The sequence below is a fragment of the Toxorhynchites rutilus genome, chromosome 2 (genome assembly GCF_029784135.1).
Source record: "Toxorhynchites rutilus septentrionalis strain SRP chromosome 2, ASM2978413v1, whole genome shotgun sequence".
Classification (NCBI taxonomy): domain Eukaryota; kingdom Metazoa; phylum Arthropoda; class Insecta; order Diptera; family Culicidae; genus Toxorhynchites; species Toxorhynchites rutilus.
The window spans coordinates 96019377-96040795 of record NC_073745.1 but is presented as its reverse complement, the minus strand read 5'-3'; the positions used below and the strand labels follow the sequence as shown (position 1 = coordinate 96040795).

Here is a 21419-nt window from a genome sequence, read left to right as displayed (position 1 = left end):
TATTTTTATTCAATTTCGGAAATAACACTCAAAACTAAATTTGCTCAAAACAGATGTTTTTGTTTTATTTTTAATATGTTGCAGTGGACGACTAATGAAGTTTATTGCACAGTTCGCCGAAATGGAAAAATAATGGACAAAAAAGGTACAAGTTGATTTTTTTAAAGGTACCGGCAAAATAAATTGCAGTACGCTTCTGTTTCAGTGAAGCCTGGCCTTTTTTGAAAAAATGTTACACCTGCAGATCCAATCCAGTAGATCAAAAGTTATGAATTTTTGTGTTGGAAAAAAGAGGAAAAAATGATTTTTCGAACCATCGGTTAACTTTGAAAAATCATAACTCAAAACCGAAAAAAAACGCCATATACGACATATGTTATGTGAAAAATCCTCAGCTTTCCAGAAAAAAAATATAAAAAAAATATAGCGCCTTTGGTCCCGAGACAATGAAAACAATAAAAAAAATGAATACAATCAATAATAACGAGACGAGAGTTTGAATTTTTTGCAGGTATAGTATTCCAAAAACACCAGATGATTGGCTTTAATTTGATATGTCGATCATCTGAATCGGTCTAGTAGTTCAAAAGTTATGAATTTCTGAATTTTTGGAAAAAAGAGGAAAAAGTTGATTTTTCGGACAATCCTAAAATGGAAATGGTCACCCTAATGAAAAAATAAAAAAATACGGGTCAAATGTTTTGCGATAAGATAAATAACAAAACTACCATTTTTCACGAAATTCACACAGTCTGATAAGTGAATTGATCTAAACAAACGGTGTGCTTTGCTCTCCTCTCACTAACACTATTACCAAATAGGAACACGTGGTTTTACCTATACTACTACAATGGCTTCGTTCCACCTTCGCCTTAACTGATCTAGAATTATATTCCAGATAGCCGTGCGAGAAAGCTGTTGCTTATCATCCGAACAGCCGGAGTTCGAATCCCATCGGAGCAATCTTTTTTTTTTCCACCACTAGTTTTAAATACTATACCCCCTCTCACTAGAAGTCAATTGTATTATTCATATTCCTATAAACATTGTTGTTGTCATATATACAATTGGCGGTTCTTGAGGTTATAAAAATAAGCTCACGAACATTTTCCGCCATTCGATTTTTTTGTTTGTTTGCCTGTAGTAAATCGTATATACGTAAGATCAACTGTCATGAATGTATATCACCTTATATGACCAAATTAGTAGAACTAGGATTGGCAGAAAAAACCAGCCTAATAAAAAAATTAAAATTTCCGATTCGTGTCGTCAGTAGATGGACGAACGAACTGCCTTATCTAATAGTGATGATTTATCCAGTAGTGAAGAGGAAGATGTTTGTATGAACGAACCCAGACATGAAACAATAGAAGCGACATCAGCAACTTTAATAGTCAGTGAATTCCAACATGAATATTCTTAGTCAGAAGACATTATTAGAAGCAACATCAGCAACATCAATTGAAAAAACGGACTCTAGCGTTCCTGAATACATCCAAATAGTTAATATTGATATTTTCAACGAGTCTAACTAACCCAAATTTTCTTTTACTATGCAGTTTCAGGAGGCGATCTGGCGTAGTGGTAACAATCATACCTCTCACACTAAAGGTCACGAGTTCGATTCTCACTCTCGACATTCTTCCAAATATGGAAGTAAAAGTGACGAACCAGCCAAAATGTGTTGAGAGTCACTAAAAAAAACTACAACAGAGTAGGAAAATACCAAGCAATAGCTTCTTGAACAATATTCGAGAGAGATTACTATCCAAGGAACACAAAAATACCATTCATTTTTTTGACGTAGAACTACGTCATTCATTAAGGGTTCCAAATCAGAAAACAGGCCACGTTTTTATGAAATAAACTTGACGTTAATAACTATTTTCGCCGCGGAAGGATTTTGACGATTTACATACCAAACGAATTGTAAGTTCCCTAAGATTTGTTTGCTATACATTACAATCCCATAGTATGTATATAGTTTAAATTGATCCCCATTTCCATTGATCACCATTTCCTCATACATTTGTTGTGTCCATTTGTGTGCTTTCCCGAACAGAGCTGTCAATTACGAGCAACTTATTGACGAGCAACGAAGGGAAAATCGTGAGATGTAAAGTCTCCGTGAACAAAGAAAAGGAAGAAGAACGAAGGGGAATATTTGCTTAGAGTATAAACAGTTGATCTCGCTGAGGCAAACTTTCATTCTTTATGAGGACACCGACTGGAAAACATCGTTTCTGGGCGAGCTGGACGGCGAGGGATCGAATGCCTTTCTCAAGGCAATGGGGGTGGAGGAGTAATATGATGGATAAAGTAAAGTTTTCCAAGGGCCTTATTGAAGGTTAGAGGCGAATGAACTGAAGAGGTTTAAAGTCTCTCTAGTTCAACAAGCAAGGAAAGAAGGCAAACTTTCAGTCTCGTTCTGTATTCAAAGCAATGAATATCGCTTGTTCTTCCTTGTTTTGTGTCATCACATGTCTTCGTTTCGGATTAAGCTGTGGACGCGACCAAATTACTCACTCGCTCTTGTCTCTGCCATTGCAATCATTGCATCAAACTGACGCCATTGCATTAAGGTTCTGAGCTACATAATTGTGTGGGGAATTATCAAGCTAAGCTATCGTCAGCTCACCACGAAAATAAATGTTCTGGAATTTTGTCAGTGATTTGGTTTCGCATGACGGTAGGAAATAAAATACTTTCAAATAAAATACTTTCAGAAAAACAATTTTCTGGTTTGAATAAACTCTAAATCATCCGAAAACGATCGAAAGTTGGCCGAAATTTTATACGAAAAATTTTGCCGTTCACCTTTTTTATGTCAAATCATGCGTACTTTCCTAAAATCGGATTGAAAAACATTTATAAGAATCATTTCAACAGTTTCCAAAAATCCGATTTTAAAAAAATAATTTTTTTATCCATTATTTTTCCATCTTAGCGCACTGTGCAAAAAACTTCATTAGTTGTCCGCTGCGACACATAAAAAAAATCAAAAACACAGAAAATTGAATTTCATGTGTTATTTTCAAAATAATTTAATATAATTATATTAAATTTTAATAAATTTAATTAGTTATATTTTAACAGTGCATACTTTCTCCATATAACCCCAATAAGAATTTTCAACATTGCGGAAGAACCAAATCAAACGGACCAACCTTTTCTGAGTTATACTGCAAAATTTGTGCCAAACCCAAAATACAAAATAATCGAATTACAAAATACAAAATACAAAATACAAATTCAAATTGAATCGCTTCTATGTAACGTTTTTAGAAGCAAAAAACACACTTACCGCAAAACTGCCACGCAAACCACCGATTTGCATCTCCAGATCGTTTATACGCTTGATTGCGACCTCTTCGATCCGTGTGTGACGATGGAGTTTATCGAAAATACGCTGCACTTCATCCACAGGCAGTGGTGGCAGAGGTTGACCTGCATTGCCATTCTCGTTGATCTTTTTCTTGTGCAAAGGACTCTCGTGATTCACGGAGACGTCCTCGGAAGGACTGCTACACACGAGCGATGCGGCCGAATTGGAATGTAGCGTTTCGAGATTTCTGGCTTTCTTGTCGAGCGTTTCCTCGATGTCACGTAGTTGGGCCGTCAACGCTTCCAGCACCAAACTATGCTCAACACTGGGTCGAGTTCGTTGCAGTTCCTCCTCCAGCTTGGCGATCTTGTCCTCGTACCCCCGAACGGCGATGTCGGTCCTGATGCTCTCAACCTCGTGGTGAAGCGATTCATTCTGGCGATTCTGAGCGTCGATGTAATTCTCTAGCTCCTACACGCATGAATGACAAAATTAGAACTGAGTTAATAATAACCACCGGTAGCGAAGTATTACCTTGATCTTGACATCCAAAACGTGCTCGTTGATTGTTTTGCTTTCGATCTGGGTCTCAAGCTCGGTAATGATTTCTCTGAGCGTAAAGCCTTTGTCGATCGAATCCTTGAGGTCAATTTCAAGTTTCCTTATTTTATCGTCTTTCTCAGTGAGCTGAGTGGAAAACTCCTTGCTTTGTTGCTCCACTGATTCCAGCTATCGATACATACACATTTATAAATTGCTTGTTATTTCGCTTCCATCACTAAAACTCTACAATAATACTATTTTCATGGCTCATTTGTATCTCATGCACACTTTGAACAACCCTAAACGGCAACGGGTAAAAATCATTCTCACTTGACGAACTTTTTCAAAGAAACATTTTTTGAATGTAACGTATTGTCTCACATTTTCCGTGACCTATTAACAGCTCGGAAATAACAAAAAATGGAAAAAAAACTCATACTTATGGATGATAGATACTACCATGCTTCGACAGTGGACGCATCTGTATTACGCTTGCGCTATAATGGAAAGAAAAGAATGAGTTTGCCAGGATGAACAACAAAATTGCTGGTTGCGATGAGGTGATGATTGCCTAGCGTGGGTTTGAAAGCGTGGTACTGAAGAGTGCAGCGTGCGTATATTTACAGTTAGTTCGAAAGGGAGATGGAAATGATAAGGAGTCTTGTTCAGAGAATGTTCCGCTTTTTCAAGTGTTTTTTAGGAAAGTGTCTTTATCTGAGAAATAGAAGATAGACAAACCCATTTGATCATTTTCATGTTGATGAACATTTTCTAATAGAATCGCCAGTTCTGTCCACCTTTTGTTTGATTGAAAGCTCCATTCCCAAATATACATAAACAATGTTTGTGTTCATCGTGACCAATATGTTAACGCAAGTTATATATTTTCTCTCGACAAAAATACTATTGACAGAGAACAGTGTTTGTAATTTATCTCGAGATTTTGCACAGCACTGATGTCTCATATGACATTCGCATTTCTGGAAATAACTGTATAACCGTTGATTCATCTCTCTGTTTATCGTTTATGGGTTGTTTATGGTATGATGGGTTGTATGTGGGAAGTAATTCAAGACCCTCACGGTAGCGATAACTTACCAATCCCTGTTTCTATTTTCAATGAGATTCCATCAATTCGATATTCAAGGTTCCATTTCTTGGAAAATATGATATGACGAATGACGCTTCGGTGTAGCAAAACATTCTCATTGTACAAGTATCGGTGATTCGAGCTTTAAATGTATTCATTTAATTATTTATTAATCATCACCACCTGACTATAAATCTTAATAAACTTAAACTTAGATTGGGAAAAGCCACCTTACGCAAACGTTAAATTTGGGCTCAAAGCGGCATAAAAACTCAATACCTTTTCACAAGGGTATACAAAATAAAATGACATAAAAACTAGGCAAATAACAAAGATGAATAACAATTATGACAATACTATACTACGCATTTAACAGTTGCACACAAAATATTCTAAAAGGACAATAGATTTCCACGACGATTATAATCTAACGCAATCTGACGAATAGGTCCTTGAAGACCATAATTAGTGCGGTGCGCGTCAGCACGTAGCAGATGTTGGTTCCGTAGAGATCGAACAGGGCAGTGCAACTAAAGTCGCGACAGAACCTAGGTCCGTCACGCTATCACTTCGCTGGAGTAACGAGCCATTAATGTAATCGAAAACTATTGGTTGTTTTTTACGGGTAAAACTGATAGCAGTACATTTCTGAATGCTGATTGTCATATGATTAAAGCTGCACCTTTCCGCAAATAAATCAATCAAATTTTGGAGTCTCAAATAGTCTGTGGTGGTCTCAATTGGCAGATAAAGTTTTACTTCGTCAGCTTAGCATTTGTTCCATGAGGAAATAGTCGAGTGATGTCGTTAACGAACAGCAAGACTAGTAAAGGTCCTAAAATGCTGACTTGCGGTACTCCGGAATCATTCTGGAACCACCTCGATTGGGAGGAACCCACTTTCACGGAAATTTTGCGATTGCGTAGATATGTGCTTAGTAACGAAAGCAAACTAGATTATATTCTTAATTTGTTGAGGCGCATTCAGATCAGTATAAATCGTGTCGTTCTGATTACCTTGTTCTGATAGTATGCAAACATAGCGATGTGAAACTGATCGACCAGGATGAAATCTGTTTGCAAGCAGGCACAGAAATTACGGTTACCTACTCGCATACGAACTCTCCGGATGGTACTTCGTTCAAAGTTGTGTTTTATTGGCGATGTCGTAGGACGAGATTTCCGGGTTTATCTTAATTGTTTTCAATACATTCAACCTCAGCTTCCGATCGTAAGTTCCACTACAACGCGCCCTCTGAACCATCCAAACAGTTGTACGTTTACGGAAATGTTTCAGCACATCATACACGGTCAATTTAGCCACTTTCAGCGATTTCGCGATTTTAGCACCTGACCTCGCCGGATTTCTAATGTAAATATACAAAATCTAATTTCTTCTCTCGATTCCATCCGACACAACTTTTTCAAAACAAAACGGTTCAACGTGAAGTCTTTGCCGTTGAATGATTTAAATGGATTTTCACCGTTAGGTTTTCCAAACAATTTGCTTTTAAAAATTTTCAGATACGCCTACTGCGCCCGCTGCTATAAAAATGGTTTTAAATATGTACGTCTAGAACAGGGATCTTCAATCTAACAAGGCGTCGAGTCATAGACATACGTATAATTTAATGAAAGTTTGTGCTATTGAATTATCTTTGGGTGTTTTTTTTTATCGTAATCTGAAATTAGTCCATTTTTGAAGCATAGATTTAGAATAGTATCGATGAGCCGTAGTGTTAGGGATTCCACCTTTTTTTTTTGAGGAGGTGGAAATCTACCATAATTTTTTTTTAATTTTTTCTTTGATTTCAGAAATAGTATTCTAATGTCTACTATGTTTGGATTCTAGAGCAACTTCATGGACGTTTGACTTTTGTCAGCAATTGGAATTACTTTTTTCACAATTAGGGTGCTTCAGTCGTCTAAAACTAAGACTCAAGCGGAAAACTTTTCGTCTCAATCTAAGTCATACGGAGTCAATTAAATTTATTTTTCAAGTTGATTTTACATGACAAAAAAAACATACAATCTTTTTCCCATGCACTGTCAAATGTTTATCCGTCAAAGGAACAAAAGATTGTGTGACTCTGACTTTGTTCGTTTACGTTTTTAATCGACGTAACGAGAAGTAAAATTGAATTGAAATTAAGTTTAGAACACTTCAAAAATACTGAAATTTCAGTTTCTGTTAAAATGCCGGGCCCTTATGATTTTGAACGCGTTGAACGTTCATTTCATTTGCTTATTTTTACTTTTAATAACAACACTTTTCCTATGTAGTGGACTATTATAATAAAAGAAACATACATAACAAAATATGTGACGTCACAGATTTCAAAAATCTTCCATTTTCCATCTCGCCCCAGAACCACCATTTAGTATTACTTGAGGGGTGTGCTCATGCTCTCATTGCTCTATGTTTGTTATGGTTACTCTTTGATCTTCTCTCCATTTTCGTTGGAGTTCTAGCATAATTTTACATATGGCGCTGTTCACTGCATTCCACGTGTTCTCTTCTCTACACATTGCCTGAATAATATTTCTAGCATACACGTCGGGACCGCTCACTACAATCCTTTCTTGTCTCTCTGCGGACAATCGAGGACAGTCAAAAACCACGTGCTCCGTTTTTTCTTCTATTTGATCGCACAAAGGACAGAACGGTGAGCTTGCATGTCCAAATCTGTACAAGTACCGCCTGAAATATCCATGGCCTGACAGAAATTGTGCCAGGTGGAAATTAACTTCACCGTGCTTGCGATCAATCCAATTTGCAATGTTCGATATCAATCGATGGGTCCATCGACCGTTGGACGTGTTGGTCCATTCCTGCTGCCACCTCCGTATCGAGTCTAATTTTGCTATTTTTCGCACTTCTTTGTTTCTTTGCACATTCATCGTTTTTTGTTCGTAGCTTACGCTGTCTTCTGCGTTATTAGGCATAATTCTTGCCATCCCTGCCACGACCTTTGCTGCTATCTCACATGCATATTTTACATGGCTCTTGAATTTAGGTCGGTCATCGATGATAACGCCCAGATATTTCAATTCTCGTTTGGACGTAATTCTGCGATCCCCAACAATAATTTCTGCCTGCTCCACGACTCTGCAATTGCTTATCAGCACCATTTCTGTTTTCTGGTGTGCTATATGTAATTTTGCCTTCTTCATCCATTCTTCAACAGTTTGAATTGACTCGACTTCCTCTCTAGTCTCGCCAATCACCGTCAGTGGGATATCATCTGCGAAGCCAGTTATCTTCACGCCCAGCGGAAGCTTCAACGTTAACACTCCGTCATACATCTTGTTACACAGCGTTGGATAGATCCTTGTGGGACATCCGCTGGGATATTGTTCGTTTTTTCATTCTGTCTCTGTATCGTAGATAAGAACACGGTCTGGGAAGTAAACTTTCATGATCTTACACGCATAGTCGGGGATTAACAAGCTATGTAATGCTTCGGCGATGACTTCCCAGCTGGCACTATTGAATGCATTATTTACATCGATCGTTATTACGGCACAGTAGCGATCTCCACACCTTATCTTCGTCAATGCTTTGCCGGCTGTCTCAGTGACTGACAGACTATCTTTCCGAAACCCGAACTGCATCTTCGAGTGATCGTGCTCGCTCTCTTTGCACCTTGGTACTCTATTCAGAATGATCCTCTCCAGCAGTTTCCCTAGAGTGTTCAGGAGGCAAATGGCCCTATCAGAGGATGGCTCACCAGGTGGTTTCCCTGATTTTGGCAGCAGAACCAATTTCTGCCTCTTCCAGATATCTGGAAAGTTTCCTTCATTCAGACAACTTTGCAGCATTTCCCTAAACATTTCGAGGTAAGCTTGCGCCGCGGTTCTGAGCGCCACGTCAGGAATTCCGTTTGGACCTGGTGCTTTGTTCACCTTCAACTTCTTCTCGGGGTATCGATGGACGTTTGATTTGATGCCAAATGTCTTAAATTGCACGAAACGTCGAGATTTAGTGTTATCTCGAAAAGTTTTTTTTTCTTAACAATTGAGGCTTTGGTGTACTCTTCAGTGTACTCCTCAGTGTGGCAGAGTGCGGATCAGTGCGCTTCAGTGCTGGACACAGGTTTTCGCACACTCGAACTCTCAATAGTAAAGAGAGTGTGTCTCATTCGCACCAAGATTTCTCTCATCTAGCACACTGGCTCTTTATATATTCGCCGGTGAAAGGGAAAAGCGCATGGTTTTTCTTTGGCTTTGGCGCGCACGGTTGTATCATTTCAGTGAAAATGCCATCACTGCTGGCTGTGATTTGGATGGTTTTTCGATTTTCAAAAAACTCAAACTTTGACCACATTGCCTCAAGTCCTCAAGACTTTGCGCCACTCTCCCTTAAGTCCGATTGAGCTGAAATTCTGCATAGGGTGTTTTTTCGAGGTGGTGAACATTTTGCATGGGATAACTTTTTGATATTCGAGATGACGATTTTCATTGGCACCATAATCTACACACACCAAGATAAAAATTTGTTCGTAAAATATTCAAAAACTTGAGAGTTTAGGCTTTAAAATAATGTACATCCCATCTTAATGCGTTCGTTCTTCATACAAGAAAATTGTATTTTATTTGCAATGGAAAAAATACTTCACTTTTACTTAATTACTTTACAGGCAACTCAGTAGTTTAGATATGAAATGAGTTTTGCGACATGATTTCTCGAACGAAATTTCAACAAGCTATAGTATGTAATATATAAGACATACCCCAAAGTCGTTTTTGGGCATCGGAGATCCTTAGTCCAACCGTTCGTGCCGCATCGAGAGTGGATTTTCAACTTTCCATCGAATTGAGAAAACTACAAAAAAATAAGCAACTGGTCGTCGAAAGCGATATGAGACTGGCGAACGCAGTCTCGTATTACGAAATTGGTATCCTAAATGCGGCTACAACAAGGGATCGTGGAATTTTTGCGAATCCCCGGTCTATAGAAACAAGACATTAGCATCAACCATATATGAAAATCATGGGGTCGCCGTTTTGGAACAATAGAGTATATCATTTTCCATCAAATGAATGATACACACGACTGTACCGATTACTAGTATGACTCAAAGTTAGATAGACATGAATGGATTCTAATAATGTGTTCTACAAACAATGTTAAATTCATTGATAGTATTTCTCCGTAACTCTAAGTGAGATGATTTTTACCCACCGTTCGCTAAAAATGTTACAATGTACCTTTTACCCATATAAATTAATAGAAGTTTATTATTCGATCAAAAAATAAATTATTTGTTCTAAAGCCCACAAATAAAACCACCAAAACATTAGTTAACATACAAAAAATAGTATAAAAAGAATAAACTACACTTACTTTTTCAATAATCTCCCGATTATCGATATCACAACTACAACTGCCACACAATAATCCTTCCTAACAATATAAAATGTGTGTGTATTTATACGGAAACAATCAATACAGTTGTATACACATTAGGTCAGTGGCGGTGTTCGGTTGCATTGTGACGATTTCGGATTGTATATGTTTGTGTGCGGATAAAAGCCAAAGGTTTGCAGTCGTGTTTGCGAGTATTGAGAATTACCAGTAAGAGGAAAAGTGAGGGAAAAAAAATTCTGGTTAGTAAGCATTTTACATGTGCCGTAATATCACTATCTATGGTGCATTGAAATGAAAGGATTCAAAATAGCTACGTAACTGTGTTATATTCAGTCAGCCGCGCACTCTCTGAGAAAGCGAGTGTTGCACTTTGCGAAAAGGAAAACCTTACAATCGAACACAAAATGCACTCGCAAATGTCACTTACCTCTTTCGTGACACGCTCAAAGTTCACCTTGTCCTTGTCTTTCTCTCGCAACTGTGACTTGAGCCTTTGGATTTCTTTCACAAACTCATCACGTTCCAGTTCCCGTTCAGCGGCTTGCTCCTCGAGAAACTGTCGAGTGGCTTTCAGTTGCTTGTCGGCAGCCTCGATCTGAGCGAAAACCCAAAGGGGGCGGTGTGGAAGGATCAAAGTTGCGGCAGCGCGAATCGCGATAAGCGTTAAACAGATGAAAGCGATCCAGAATGTTTATGTGTATGCGTGTGATGATAAATGGAAAAGGGAAAACGAAAATCACATTTTAAAACTAGCTTTTGGGGGTAATGATGAAAAACAATGGATTTTTGAGCACGGACATTGATTAGTATGCGAGTACAGTTTTCATGTTGCTACAACCATTTGGATGAAAGAAAAAGTTCCAAATACTCCTCTACCAAACAGATGAACGGAATTCAAATTGCAGAAGCAAAACACATAATAAACTAAATGTTTACCTTACTGACGGAATCGTTACTGTTATCAGTAACTTTCTGAGAAAGGTGTTGAAAAAAGTTCGAAAAAAGCTCAGTTTCGCAACGAAAATCAAACACGCAACTCAAATTTCAAATCTATACTCACTTGCGACTGAAGATCCGTTTTATCACGCTTTTCATCTTCCATATAACGTTCTCCTTCTCGACAGAAATCTTCGACTAGTTGTAGTAAATTGGCACTCTGGTCAATCGAGGAATCAAGATTGGCACTACCCAAAATGTGCTTAGCCCTTTCCTGTAACTCGAAAAAACTATTGCTCGACCACTGGACGCATGGCATCAATACATTCGTGCCGTATCCCTCGCTGAATTCAACCCTCTGAGTGTTCAACTCCAACAAGTGTTGTTTAGTTTCGCTCAGCTCAACTACCAAACTACTATGTTTACTTAGCACTTCATCTAGCTCACTTTTCAAACAACGTTTCTCATCTTCCGATTTCAACAGCCGATTCCGCAATTCATGCAGTTGAATATTCAACTCACTGCTCGATTGAATAGCTCCCAAATCAGTTGGAAGGCTACAAGCCTTGACTTGTTGATTCTCGGTAGGGCCGCTACTTTCCCGAACCATGTTGTCATCAAGCGAACGAGTGTTCGTAACCTCTTTTCTATTAAACGCACGTTTTAAACCGTCTTCCTCCTCACAACTGTCACTCTTCACCGAAACTTTGTCCAAATCTTCGTCTTTGGATAGGGTTTGTTTGGCAAGCTTTTCAGACAACTTCAAAATCTGTGTCGCCTCGAGCCTTAACCGCTCCAAACAATCGTCCAAATTAGCCGACTGATTTCCACCAATGTTTTCCTTCGAAATAAACTCGAGCAAGGAAGGATCCTCGATAGCAGTCATCAAACCAGACACATCTGGTGCGAACTTTACAATCTTCTTCGGTGACAATGTTAACACAGTCGAAGCATTCATATCCAACAAGGAAGTCTCCAGTGTTTCCTCTCCAGCGCAGGACACAATTCCGTGCTTTTGTAGCTCGCCGATAAATGTGTTGTTCAAATCTTCTTCACAATTCGAAACATATTTCACCAGTTCACCGAGTATGTTCCGCAGTGTTGACGAAAGCTCCCGAAGATTGTCCCTTTCGCTGATGATTTTGTCGAAATCACGTGCCGAGTCGAACGTTGTCTGACGCTTCAATTTCCACTGTAGCTGCTTCTCAAAGTCGGCTTTTATTCGGGCCATCTGAAAGAAATAATGAATTAGATAAAACGGCCGTGACTGTACAATAATGCGCATTATCCTACCTCTTCTTCATGTTTAATCTGAAGTTGAGCAATTTCCAGTTGGCTTTTGGCAGTGAATTTTTCTCTGAGCAACACAAATTCTGCGGGCCAGTCGCTGTCCTCTGTAGCCGAGTCAGATAGCAGAGTCTAGAGGGAACGAAACAACAACAACGATTGGCGTTTAGAAAATGATAAAGTCCATTTCTAAAGTGGTTGTAGCCAGGGTGTCTCGAACCAGCTTAGATGAGAACCAAAACAGAAAGAGCGTTAATTCACAAACATTGCTTTGCTACTGGATGCCAAAATCTATTGGTAAACATCACAGATCATTCTCTTTTTCGGCAACATTATACCGATTGGACAATTGCTATTGGACAGACAATGGTTATGAATAAAAGGAATGTCAATTGTGCAATCCTATGGAAAATTTTCACATTGGGAATGATCATCGGTATGCAGTTTAAAATTAGATATAAATTTACCAACGACCGATTTGTGCTAGTTTTCCGAACGTAGTGAACGTACTTTTTATTCCGAATGGCGGGAAAACGTGTTTGCAAGCAAGCGTCGTGATGCATGTATGTAAACGATCATTAACTCAGTTTCGGTACAAAAAGCTATGCGACTCTGCATCATCATGTGCATCCAAAAATGAATTCTTGAGATGATCGTGCGGAGTACAAAGCATCACCGGCGGCTTATTTTTGTACACATATGTTGGATCCTATTAATAGTCACATGAAGTTCATGCTTCTGCAGCTCAGCAGCATTAGCGTGATCAACAACCGCTGGTGGGATCGCAGCAAAAGATGCATGTCGGATTAATCTTTGTTCATATGCGGTACATCTTGAATGACGACGGGGAAAAAAGCATTTCAGAACACAAACGCACATTACGCGGTTCTTGAAATCGTATAAAATTTTCTTCGAATGGATAAAAGCAAAAAAATAGCATCCGTTGTTTGGTGTAGTTCTAAAGAAACATACGCACTACACGCCAGGAAGAAATGAGCGAATGCATGATATACTATGCTAGATGAAAAGTTCGTGGCACGATACTTATACTGGACTAGTTAAATGTATGATTGGGCTTGATTTTATAAGCGTTTGGTGGTTTATTCACAGAAAAAACGAGGGGTTTTATCCGAGGCACGACCGCTTAGGACGTAGGACCTTTTTTTTTAATTTGTTGGTTTATCATTTCGGATATTATTTGCGAATACGTCGAAATTTCATAAATAACTCTTTAGTAAAAAGTTCCGGGGACCCCGAAAAGGTTTAATGCCTTGCGTGGTTTTGAGAATCATTTCGAGAAGCAACGATTATTTCTTACCTTTGCGAGAACAATAAACTAATTGGTCATATGTCGCAATTTGTTTCTTTATATCAATGCACGCATTGCACTAAGTATTTAATGAGAGGCATCTTCCGTGCATCGCCATTCAACAAGCATCAAACATGCTGCAACTATGTGCATTTTGGAATGAAACATCGCGAGAATGACCGTTTATGAAAAATCGTTTCTTGACTCTCGATCAAAACCGTCAACAAAGCTAGGAGCATGTTGCATCAGAGCCGATGCGCACGAGAGCAAATACAAATGGCAACTAAAAGTATCGAAGGTGTGTGTTATTCACATGTACAAGAAATGAAATCAGTCGATGAAGCCCCGTAAACACTCATCTTATTTCCTCACAAAAGTGAGGGAGCAGATGAGTGTACTGATTGAAGGACCTTTCAACACGTTCATCGGCCCGTCACCCGAAAATGGGTGACGTATGCATTTCCTGGGGGCCCCAGATATGGGTGACACTTTTCTCGTTCAAAATTAATAGGATTTTTAAATAGAATTTGATGGAATATTAACCTAAATATAAATTCAGGATGTGTAGAAAAATCATAAAACTAAAAATATTGAAATATGATTTTTATATAATATTACACTTTTTATTAACTTTTATTTTGGATGGTACTGTTTCTTATGAAACTCATATTTTGTGACATTGGCACCTGTTTTTGTTGTCAGCTTCAATTATGTGCGTCTTCAAATTTGAAAACAATATTGCTAGATCATGTAAAAGTTGTCTGAAAACAAAATTCGTCCATTGTTAATAATTTATCCGAAAGTTGAATGTGAACGTCTTCGTTAGGCCAACACGCTTTCTCCCACTGGTATCTCATCTAGACATACTTTCGTGAAGCACATTTATGCTTCAGCCGAATCGCGCTGGGCGACAAACGTGTTAAGATAACTTTTGTATGCAATCCCCTCGCATTCGGGCGATGGGAAGGCGGATTCTCTCGCAAAGGTGGAAGGAAGGGAAATCGTTTGATAAATAGATTTCATACGATGAATTTCACCAATTATGAAACCTCTAATCTTTGCTGATGTGCCGCAGACGACTGTCCCATTGGAACACATTATTCGCCTCGTTATCGCTGATACACGACCGCCATTGCTGTAAAAAATTATCGAAAATTAGAGTGCACTATTAGGTTTTCTCCGAGACTGCCAAGATAATCTTTGTATCATCCTATCATATATATGTATGTGAAATCATATTCAAGCATTCGAAAACGCATTCGAATATTTCCATATAGCAAAAATTTCTGACGACAAATTGAATTCACAAAAAATCAGACGAACTTTAAAAACATTAATTTCCAGAATGTTAACTATCGGTTTAACTCGATATACGGTCTCCCTCCCGAATAAACTTTCCAAAACAACATCTTGTTATTAGGTCATAAATTTACTAACACATTTCAATTAGTCAACAGGTCTGGAAAGTCCAATGAGAAGAAAGCAACTAATAACCCGACGTCGTTGAAACGTGAGAGCTAAGTGATTCCCACCCTATCAACAACCGTTCAACCGTTATATTTTTGGACGAAAACCAATAATACGAGGAGAAGTCGCTGCAACAAATTTTGGATGGTTTAGAAATAGTACGGATGCGGAAGTGAAACCATCATAGTGCCGTAGCGTTTAGTTATACAGTGAAGGATGGGAGAGAAGGTCATTGGCCATAAAATGCATCAACGTGAAAACTACTTGCACGTGTTTTCATGCATCAGCATTTATGACCAATCCATCGTACAAGACGCACATACGAAGGCAAACACAGGTCTATCATGAACTTATCAGTTAAATGTTTTCACACTATTTAATTAACCAAATCAAAATCATAACAGTGTCGAACTGTTCACGGAAATTCTGCAGTTAATGCAATTAGAATGTTAATCAATATACATACATATGTTAATCAATATACATACTTACACACATCACTCAACTAGAAATAACTTATTATCAATATTTTAATTGGAATTATATGTTTCACTTTTTGCTATTGTTATTCAAAATATGGTCTGCACTGTTCATATATAAATATCCAATGAATATATTTTGTAGCAAACAAACAAAACAAACACTGAGAGCAAATCAAAACGAACCTTTTTTTTTTCAATACAACACAATAATTTAAACGCGTGTTATCAACGCACGCTGTGTGTGGTGCGCGTTCAAAGATCACCAACTGTTTGTTTCTAACGGGGATTTGCACAGCATGTGGTTTTCCTTCTCGTAAAAAACACAAAATCACTATTTCTATTAATACATCAATACACCACCAATTGTCATGATATTTTCACGTTTCATATTTGGCAAACGCACTTTTGTTTATTGAAGATCATATATGTCAACACTGTCACAGTTCTGATTGTTTTGATTCTGTCAGTTGATATCTAACATTACCACTGTGAAGAATACGTTTACGCTAAACGCTCAATGATTTCGCCGCAGATGATTAGCTGTTCTGATACACGCGCGCTTTCCTTTGCACGGTTCAGCAAACACGCAGGATTTACTGAACAGCATCCGAACGCCGCACGATTCAAATCTAAACTGACAGCCGATTCGTTGCTAAAAATACGAACCAGACTCCTTGTTTTCAAATTCGTTCGCACATGCGCACACTGTCGGAAATCGCGGACACACGTTCTAGTACCGTTTGTTCTAATTGAATATTCACCTCTCAAATCTCACCACCTCAGATTGCGATGAGATTGGATGATGGGATGAGAATAGCTACTACAAAAGTGAATTTGAAAACTCGCATTAACTGAACCTAGAGTGCTATTTGAGTACACTCGGTCCCCTAAAATATTCTCGCTTTGAGATCTAACTGCGTACCATCCGTTTCAGTAAATGGAGTGATATTTGTTACCCAACAATATATGATAAGTATATCTCATGTCCTGGAACGATGATGATGATAAGCAAAAACAACAACACAATAAATGTCAACAGTATTGAAATATAGATAGAAAAAATCCTTTAGAATGAGTCATTTTCTGACAACCACTAGGGTGGGTAAATAGGTAGCAAAATAGCCAACGATGATGATTCATACGTTTCCCTCAAAGTTGTTAGATTTACATTACATACATTGAGTGTCATAAAATTTTGAACAGTAGTTTTTGTTATTCATCTGCTATAAGGTCTGATTAACGAATCTCACCGAGCTTTGGATCCGATCTACTTGAACCATTACCAGGATTGATGCTAGTTTCGATTGTGTTTTTGTTTGTCTAATTAATATCCAAGGCGAATGAAGATGTCATTAGGATCTTCGTAATCAACAGTATACGAAAACTGCTCAGGATTAATCCCATTGCCCATCAAATTGTGCTCCACGTTTACGTTGACATTTTCTAATTTCCATTTTTCGATTTACCGAAAAAAATTGTAGCATTCACTCTATTCCCTAAACTGATATAAGCTGAATCAACACTGTTCTAACATTCCATATAAAATGTACTGTAACACTAGTCGAGGAATATTTTATGTATCTGGACCAGTGATGAATCGGATATGGAGTGGTTTGGCCGGATACAGGATGACGAATATTCGGCCAGCTTCGAGACCGGATGGTTCTTTATTTGCGAGTTCGAATCATGCGACCATACATGAAGCAAATAAAGCATTACATTTTAGAATAAATAAACTCATTTCTAAATAAAGATTATGAATGAAAATCAATTTTTTCGTTGAGAATGAATATCCTATTTAAGGGAGTATTCTAGTCTAGAAATTTCAAAAAAATCATTTTTTTTCTTTCATATTTCTGTAGTATAGGCGTTCAATAATATACTCTAGAAAGGACTATCGAAAATCCTATTAAAGGGTGTGTCACATCAAATTGCATCACGGAAAAAACGCTGTAGAAATTTAATTTTTAGGAATTATATCTTCAGCTTTCGCTTATAATCAGATAAGAGTGTATAGATCACGTTGGCCATGCGTCACTGTCAATTTTTCGTAAATTTGGAAAAATGTCGTCGAACGAAAAAGAGCGTCGTGAATTAATCCTGTGCACTCATTTCGAGAATCCGGAGTTGTCACATCGGGACATCGGTAAGATGCTGGGAATCGTCCAATCCACGGTCAGCAGAGTACTAAAACGATACTTCGAGAACCTAACCATCGACCGGAAGGTGAAGAACGGCAAAAATGGATGCTCCGTCAGTAAAACAGATCACAAGCGCGTAGTTAAGCAGTTTAGACGTGATCCAAGAAGTTCGGTCCGGGATGTCGCCAATAAGCTGAATTTGTCAAGTTCATTCGTCCAGCGGACCAAGCAGCGGGAGGGCCTGCGTACATACAAGGTTCAGAAGGCTCCTAACCGCGACGAAAGGCAAAACATGGTGGGGAAGACGCGAGCCCGGAAGCTGTACACCGAAATGCTGACGAAGCCGCATTGCCTGGCAATGGACGACGAAACCTACGTCAAAGCGGACTTTCGTCAGCTGCCGGGCCTGTTGTTCTTCTCCGCAGAGGACAAATTCAGCGTTCCGGAGGAGATTCGCAAGCAGATACTATCCAAGTTTGCCAAAAACTACATGGTGTGGCAAGCGATCTGCTCTTGCGGAAAGCGGAGCGCCCCCTTCGTGATGACCCGCACGGTAAACGGGCAGATTTACCTTAAGGAGTGCCTACAGAAGCGCTTACTATCACTATTGAAGCAGCACGAGGGCCCGACCATCTTCTGGCCGGATCTCGCTTCGTGCCACTATTCAAAGGACGTGTTGGAGTGGTACGAAGCCAACGGGGTCACCTTCGTGCCAAAGGAAATGAACCCGCCCAACGCGCCGGAGCTTCGCCCAATAGAGAAATATTGGGCGATTATGAAGCAGGCCCTCCGGAAGAACCCAAAAGTTGTCAAATCGGAGGCGGACTTCAAGAGAAAATGGATTTCTGTTCAAAAAAAACTACAACCTGACGTTGTACAGAACCTTATGGACGGGGTAAAGAGGAAGGTGCGAGCATACGGGCTTGGGCTCGAAGTATGAATAAAAAGAAAATACCAAAAGTTGTTTAATAGTTTTTATTTTACTGTCTAAAATTTTCAAAAGGATCGGTCTACTGGGTGAATTTCTACAGCGTTTTATCCGTGATGCAATTTGATGTGACACACCCTTTATTTACCGAGTTAGATCCATTTTAGTGGTGCGGTATCTAACCTGCTACAGCCATAACAATGATCTTCAAACGCGTTTTTCTCGGAACTAGTTTTTTTAAACTAGCGTACACGATATCTCAAGTCTACTGAACCGATTCGTGTCGAATTTATATGGATACAATCTGCAGACATCTCTCTATCGCATGAAGCTCTAAAAATGATAGTTTTTAAATTTTACTATTTTCAAAAAATCGGGAAACGTAAGAAAACGTTTTTTGAAACGCATTTTGTTTTACTAACGTCCGCCATTTTGTCAAAAAAGATATATTTGACTTGTCCGAGGTTCATGCGATATAAGCATCTTTACTGATTCAGAATCTTTTCCGATTTTTTTTTTGTGTCAGATAACCAGAAGGGCTTGAATCGTGTACGCCATGGCACAACTTTTTTTCATCCCTCTTATTTCATCAGCCTATAACTATTCTAGTTATGCACATTATTTTTCCGTAAAATTTATGTTTTATTGTAAGAAGATAGATGAACAAATAATGATATAATGGATAGTACCAATATTCTTTGTTATATATTTACGGAGCTCGAAAAACGTCCGAAATCCCTGTTTCTACACTGGAATACCCCCTTAATAGAACAGTAGAACCTCGATTATCCGACCTTACAGAAGGATAGTTCAATAATTTCTGTATTGATGAAACATAGTTTTCATGCTAAAATATCTTTTTTTTTGTGTTTGCACCTCAATTTTAGCCCTTTATTGCGTTATACGCGATGACCTAGCCCGACTATTTCGCGGATAATCGGGGTTCTAATGTATATCGTGTTTACTACAAGGATTCTTGAACAGCTTTTCAACGTAAGACTACGTCTTTGAATGAGAGTGCCAAATCAGAAAACAGATCACGTTTCCCTGAAATAAAGTAGACGTTAATAACTATTTTTCAATCGTACAGTTTCTGATGGTTTGTATACCAATTGAATCGGAAATATCCTAAGATTTGTTAAATATGCTATACATTACTATTTTCTAATCCGTTCTAATCCGTTCTGCACAATTATATGCTTGCCTAATCCTTGTGCCAATAAGGTTCTACTTATGCATATACGAGTTACAATATTCATATAACACTTCGAATCAAATCCAGCATTGAAGTTCATCATGAAGACATGAAGTTCCTATTAACATATTCGTATTCCCGTAGATAATACACCAAATGATACACAAACAGGTTGAATAATACAATTTCTAGCCCAACGTTGAAAATACGGTCGTGTCTCAGACACAACCTACTTCATTTTTTTACTGATAATGATTGAATGTTATTTTAATGAGATTTTTGTGAGTATATTGAAATGACAATGATAAATACAGGGTCTTTCAGATTAAACGCTCACGCAACAAACCGTGAACCGATTTTTATTTAAAAAAAACCAAAAAAAACTTATTTTAAGACATTTTCGTTGCTCGAGTGATACGATTTCACTAAAAATACACGTTCTTATAAATTGTACATTTTGACACTAAAAACCATCCAATCAAACTGAACGAGTAGCCGAATATTATAGTCCCGAAATGGGGAATGCGGAGCGAAAAAAAAATTATAACGAGCTCTTCGATTTTTCTTACGTGAACGCCCACTGAAACACACTGTATAAACATATGAACATATGAATACTACATATTGTGTATGTGTAAAGACTATCAATCAATTATTTTCAACAATGCCGAGACTTCACATTGGTAAGTCATTGCTTGGGAGAAAATCCAAATTACATGATTTTTTTTTGTTCCGAGGTTCAAGTCAGCCTATTTGTTCTTGAAACGAAACAGCTCGACAGAAAACTTATTGGATTATACAAAAAAATCTTGTAACGAATCTTTTGAGAGAAATATGATACGATATGAGATGTTCACAGGAGTTTCGGTGATACACTAGGTTAAAAAATTACCTGCTAACATGAGTAATTACTGAATAAATTACTAAATTATAATAGATTTTCATTTATATTCAAGTAAAGTTTCCACTGAATTCATTTCCAAGATCCGATTTAATTTCAACAAGAAGCGCGACACCTATATTCGAATGACGGGTAACCGAGGAACTACACTCGTCACATTCGCCACTCGAACTCGAATAGATCAATGATTTTGTCTACCTTGGAATACGAGGAATGAGATGGTTGAATCAGAAGCACAGTGTTGAGGATTTTAGCAAGACGTCGTGCTCAAATTACGTAATGCATGAAGGGGACTTGAGGTTGCGTTATAGGGGTAGGGGAGATCCCCATGATCGTCACGTAACAAAATTCCAATTTTATTCCTAAATAAATTAACGCGCCCCTATATGCTTGAGCAGCTTTCTTCGATTCTGGAATGTGTGTGTTTCCTGAGTCAAGATGGTTT

The 21419-nt window shown here is 38.3% G+C and overlaps 1 protein-coding gene across 8 annotated transcripts in view; it reads right to left on the bottom strand.

Annotated features, from left to right (window-relative positions):
- LOC129767748 (A-kinase anchor protein 9) overlaps positions 1-21419 on the bottom strand; it is a 94679-nt gene that overhangs the window by 26370 nt on the left and 46890 nt on the right. For 3 of the 8 annotated variants that reach the window (XM_055768917.1, XM_055768919.1, XM_055768924.1), the window contains 7 exons: positions 12558-12683; positions 11389-12495; positions 11265-11300; positions 10756-10923; positions 10305-10364; positions 3860-4054; positions 3305-3796 (listed from right to left, as the gene is read on the bottom strand). In XM_055768917.1, the coding sequence (XP_055624892.1) occupies positions 3305-3796; positions 3860-4054; positions 10305-10364; positions 10756-10923; positions 11265-11300; positions 11389-12495; positions 12558-12683 (2184 nt within the window). The remainder of the gene's footprint in view (positions 1-3304; positions 3797-3859; positions 4055-10304; positions 10365-10755; positions 10924-11264; positions 11301-11388; positions 12496-12557; positions 12684-21419) is intronic. The other 5 variants (XM_055768920.1, XM_055768918.1, XM_055768921.1 and 2 more) reach the window with 5 other exon arrangements.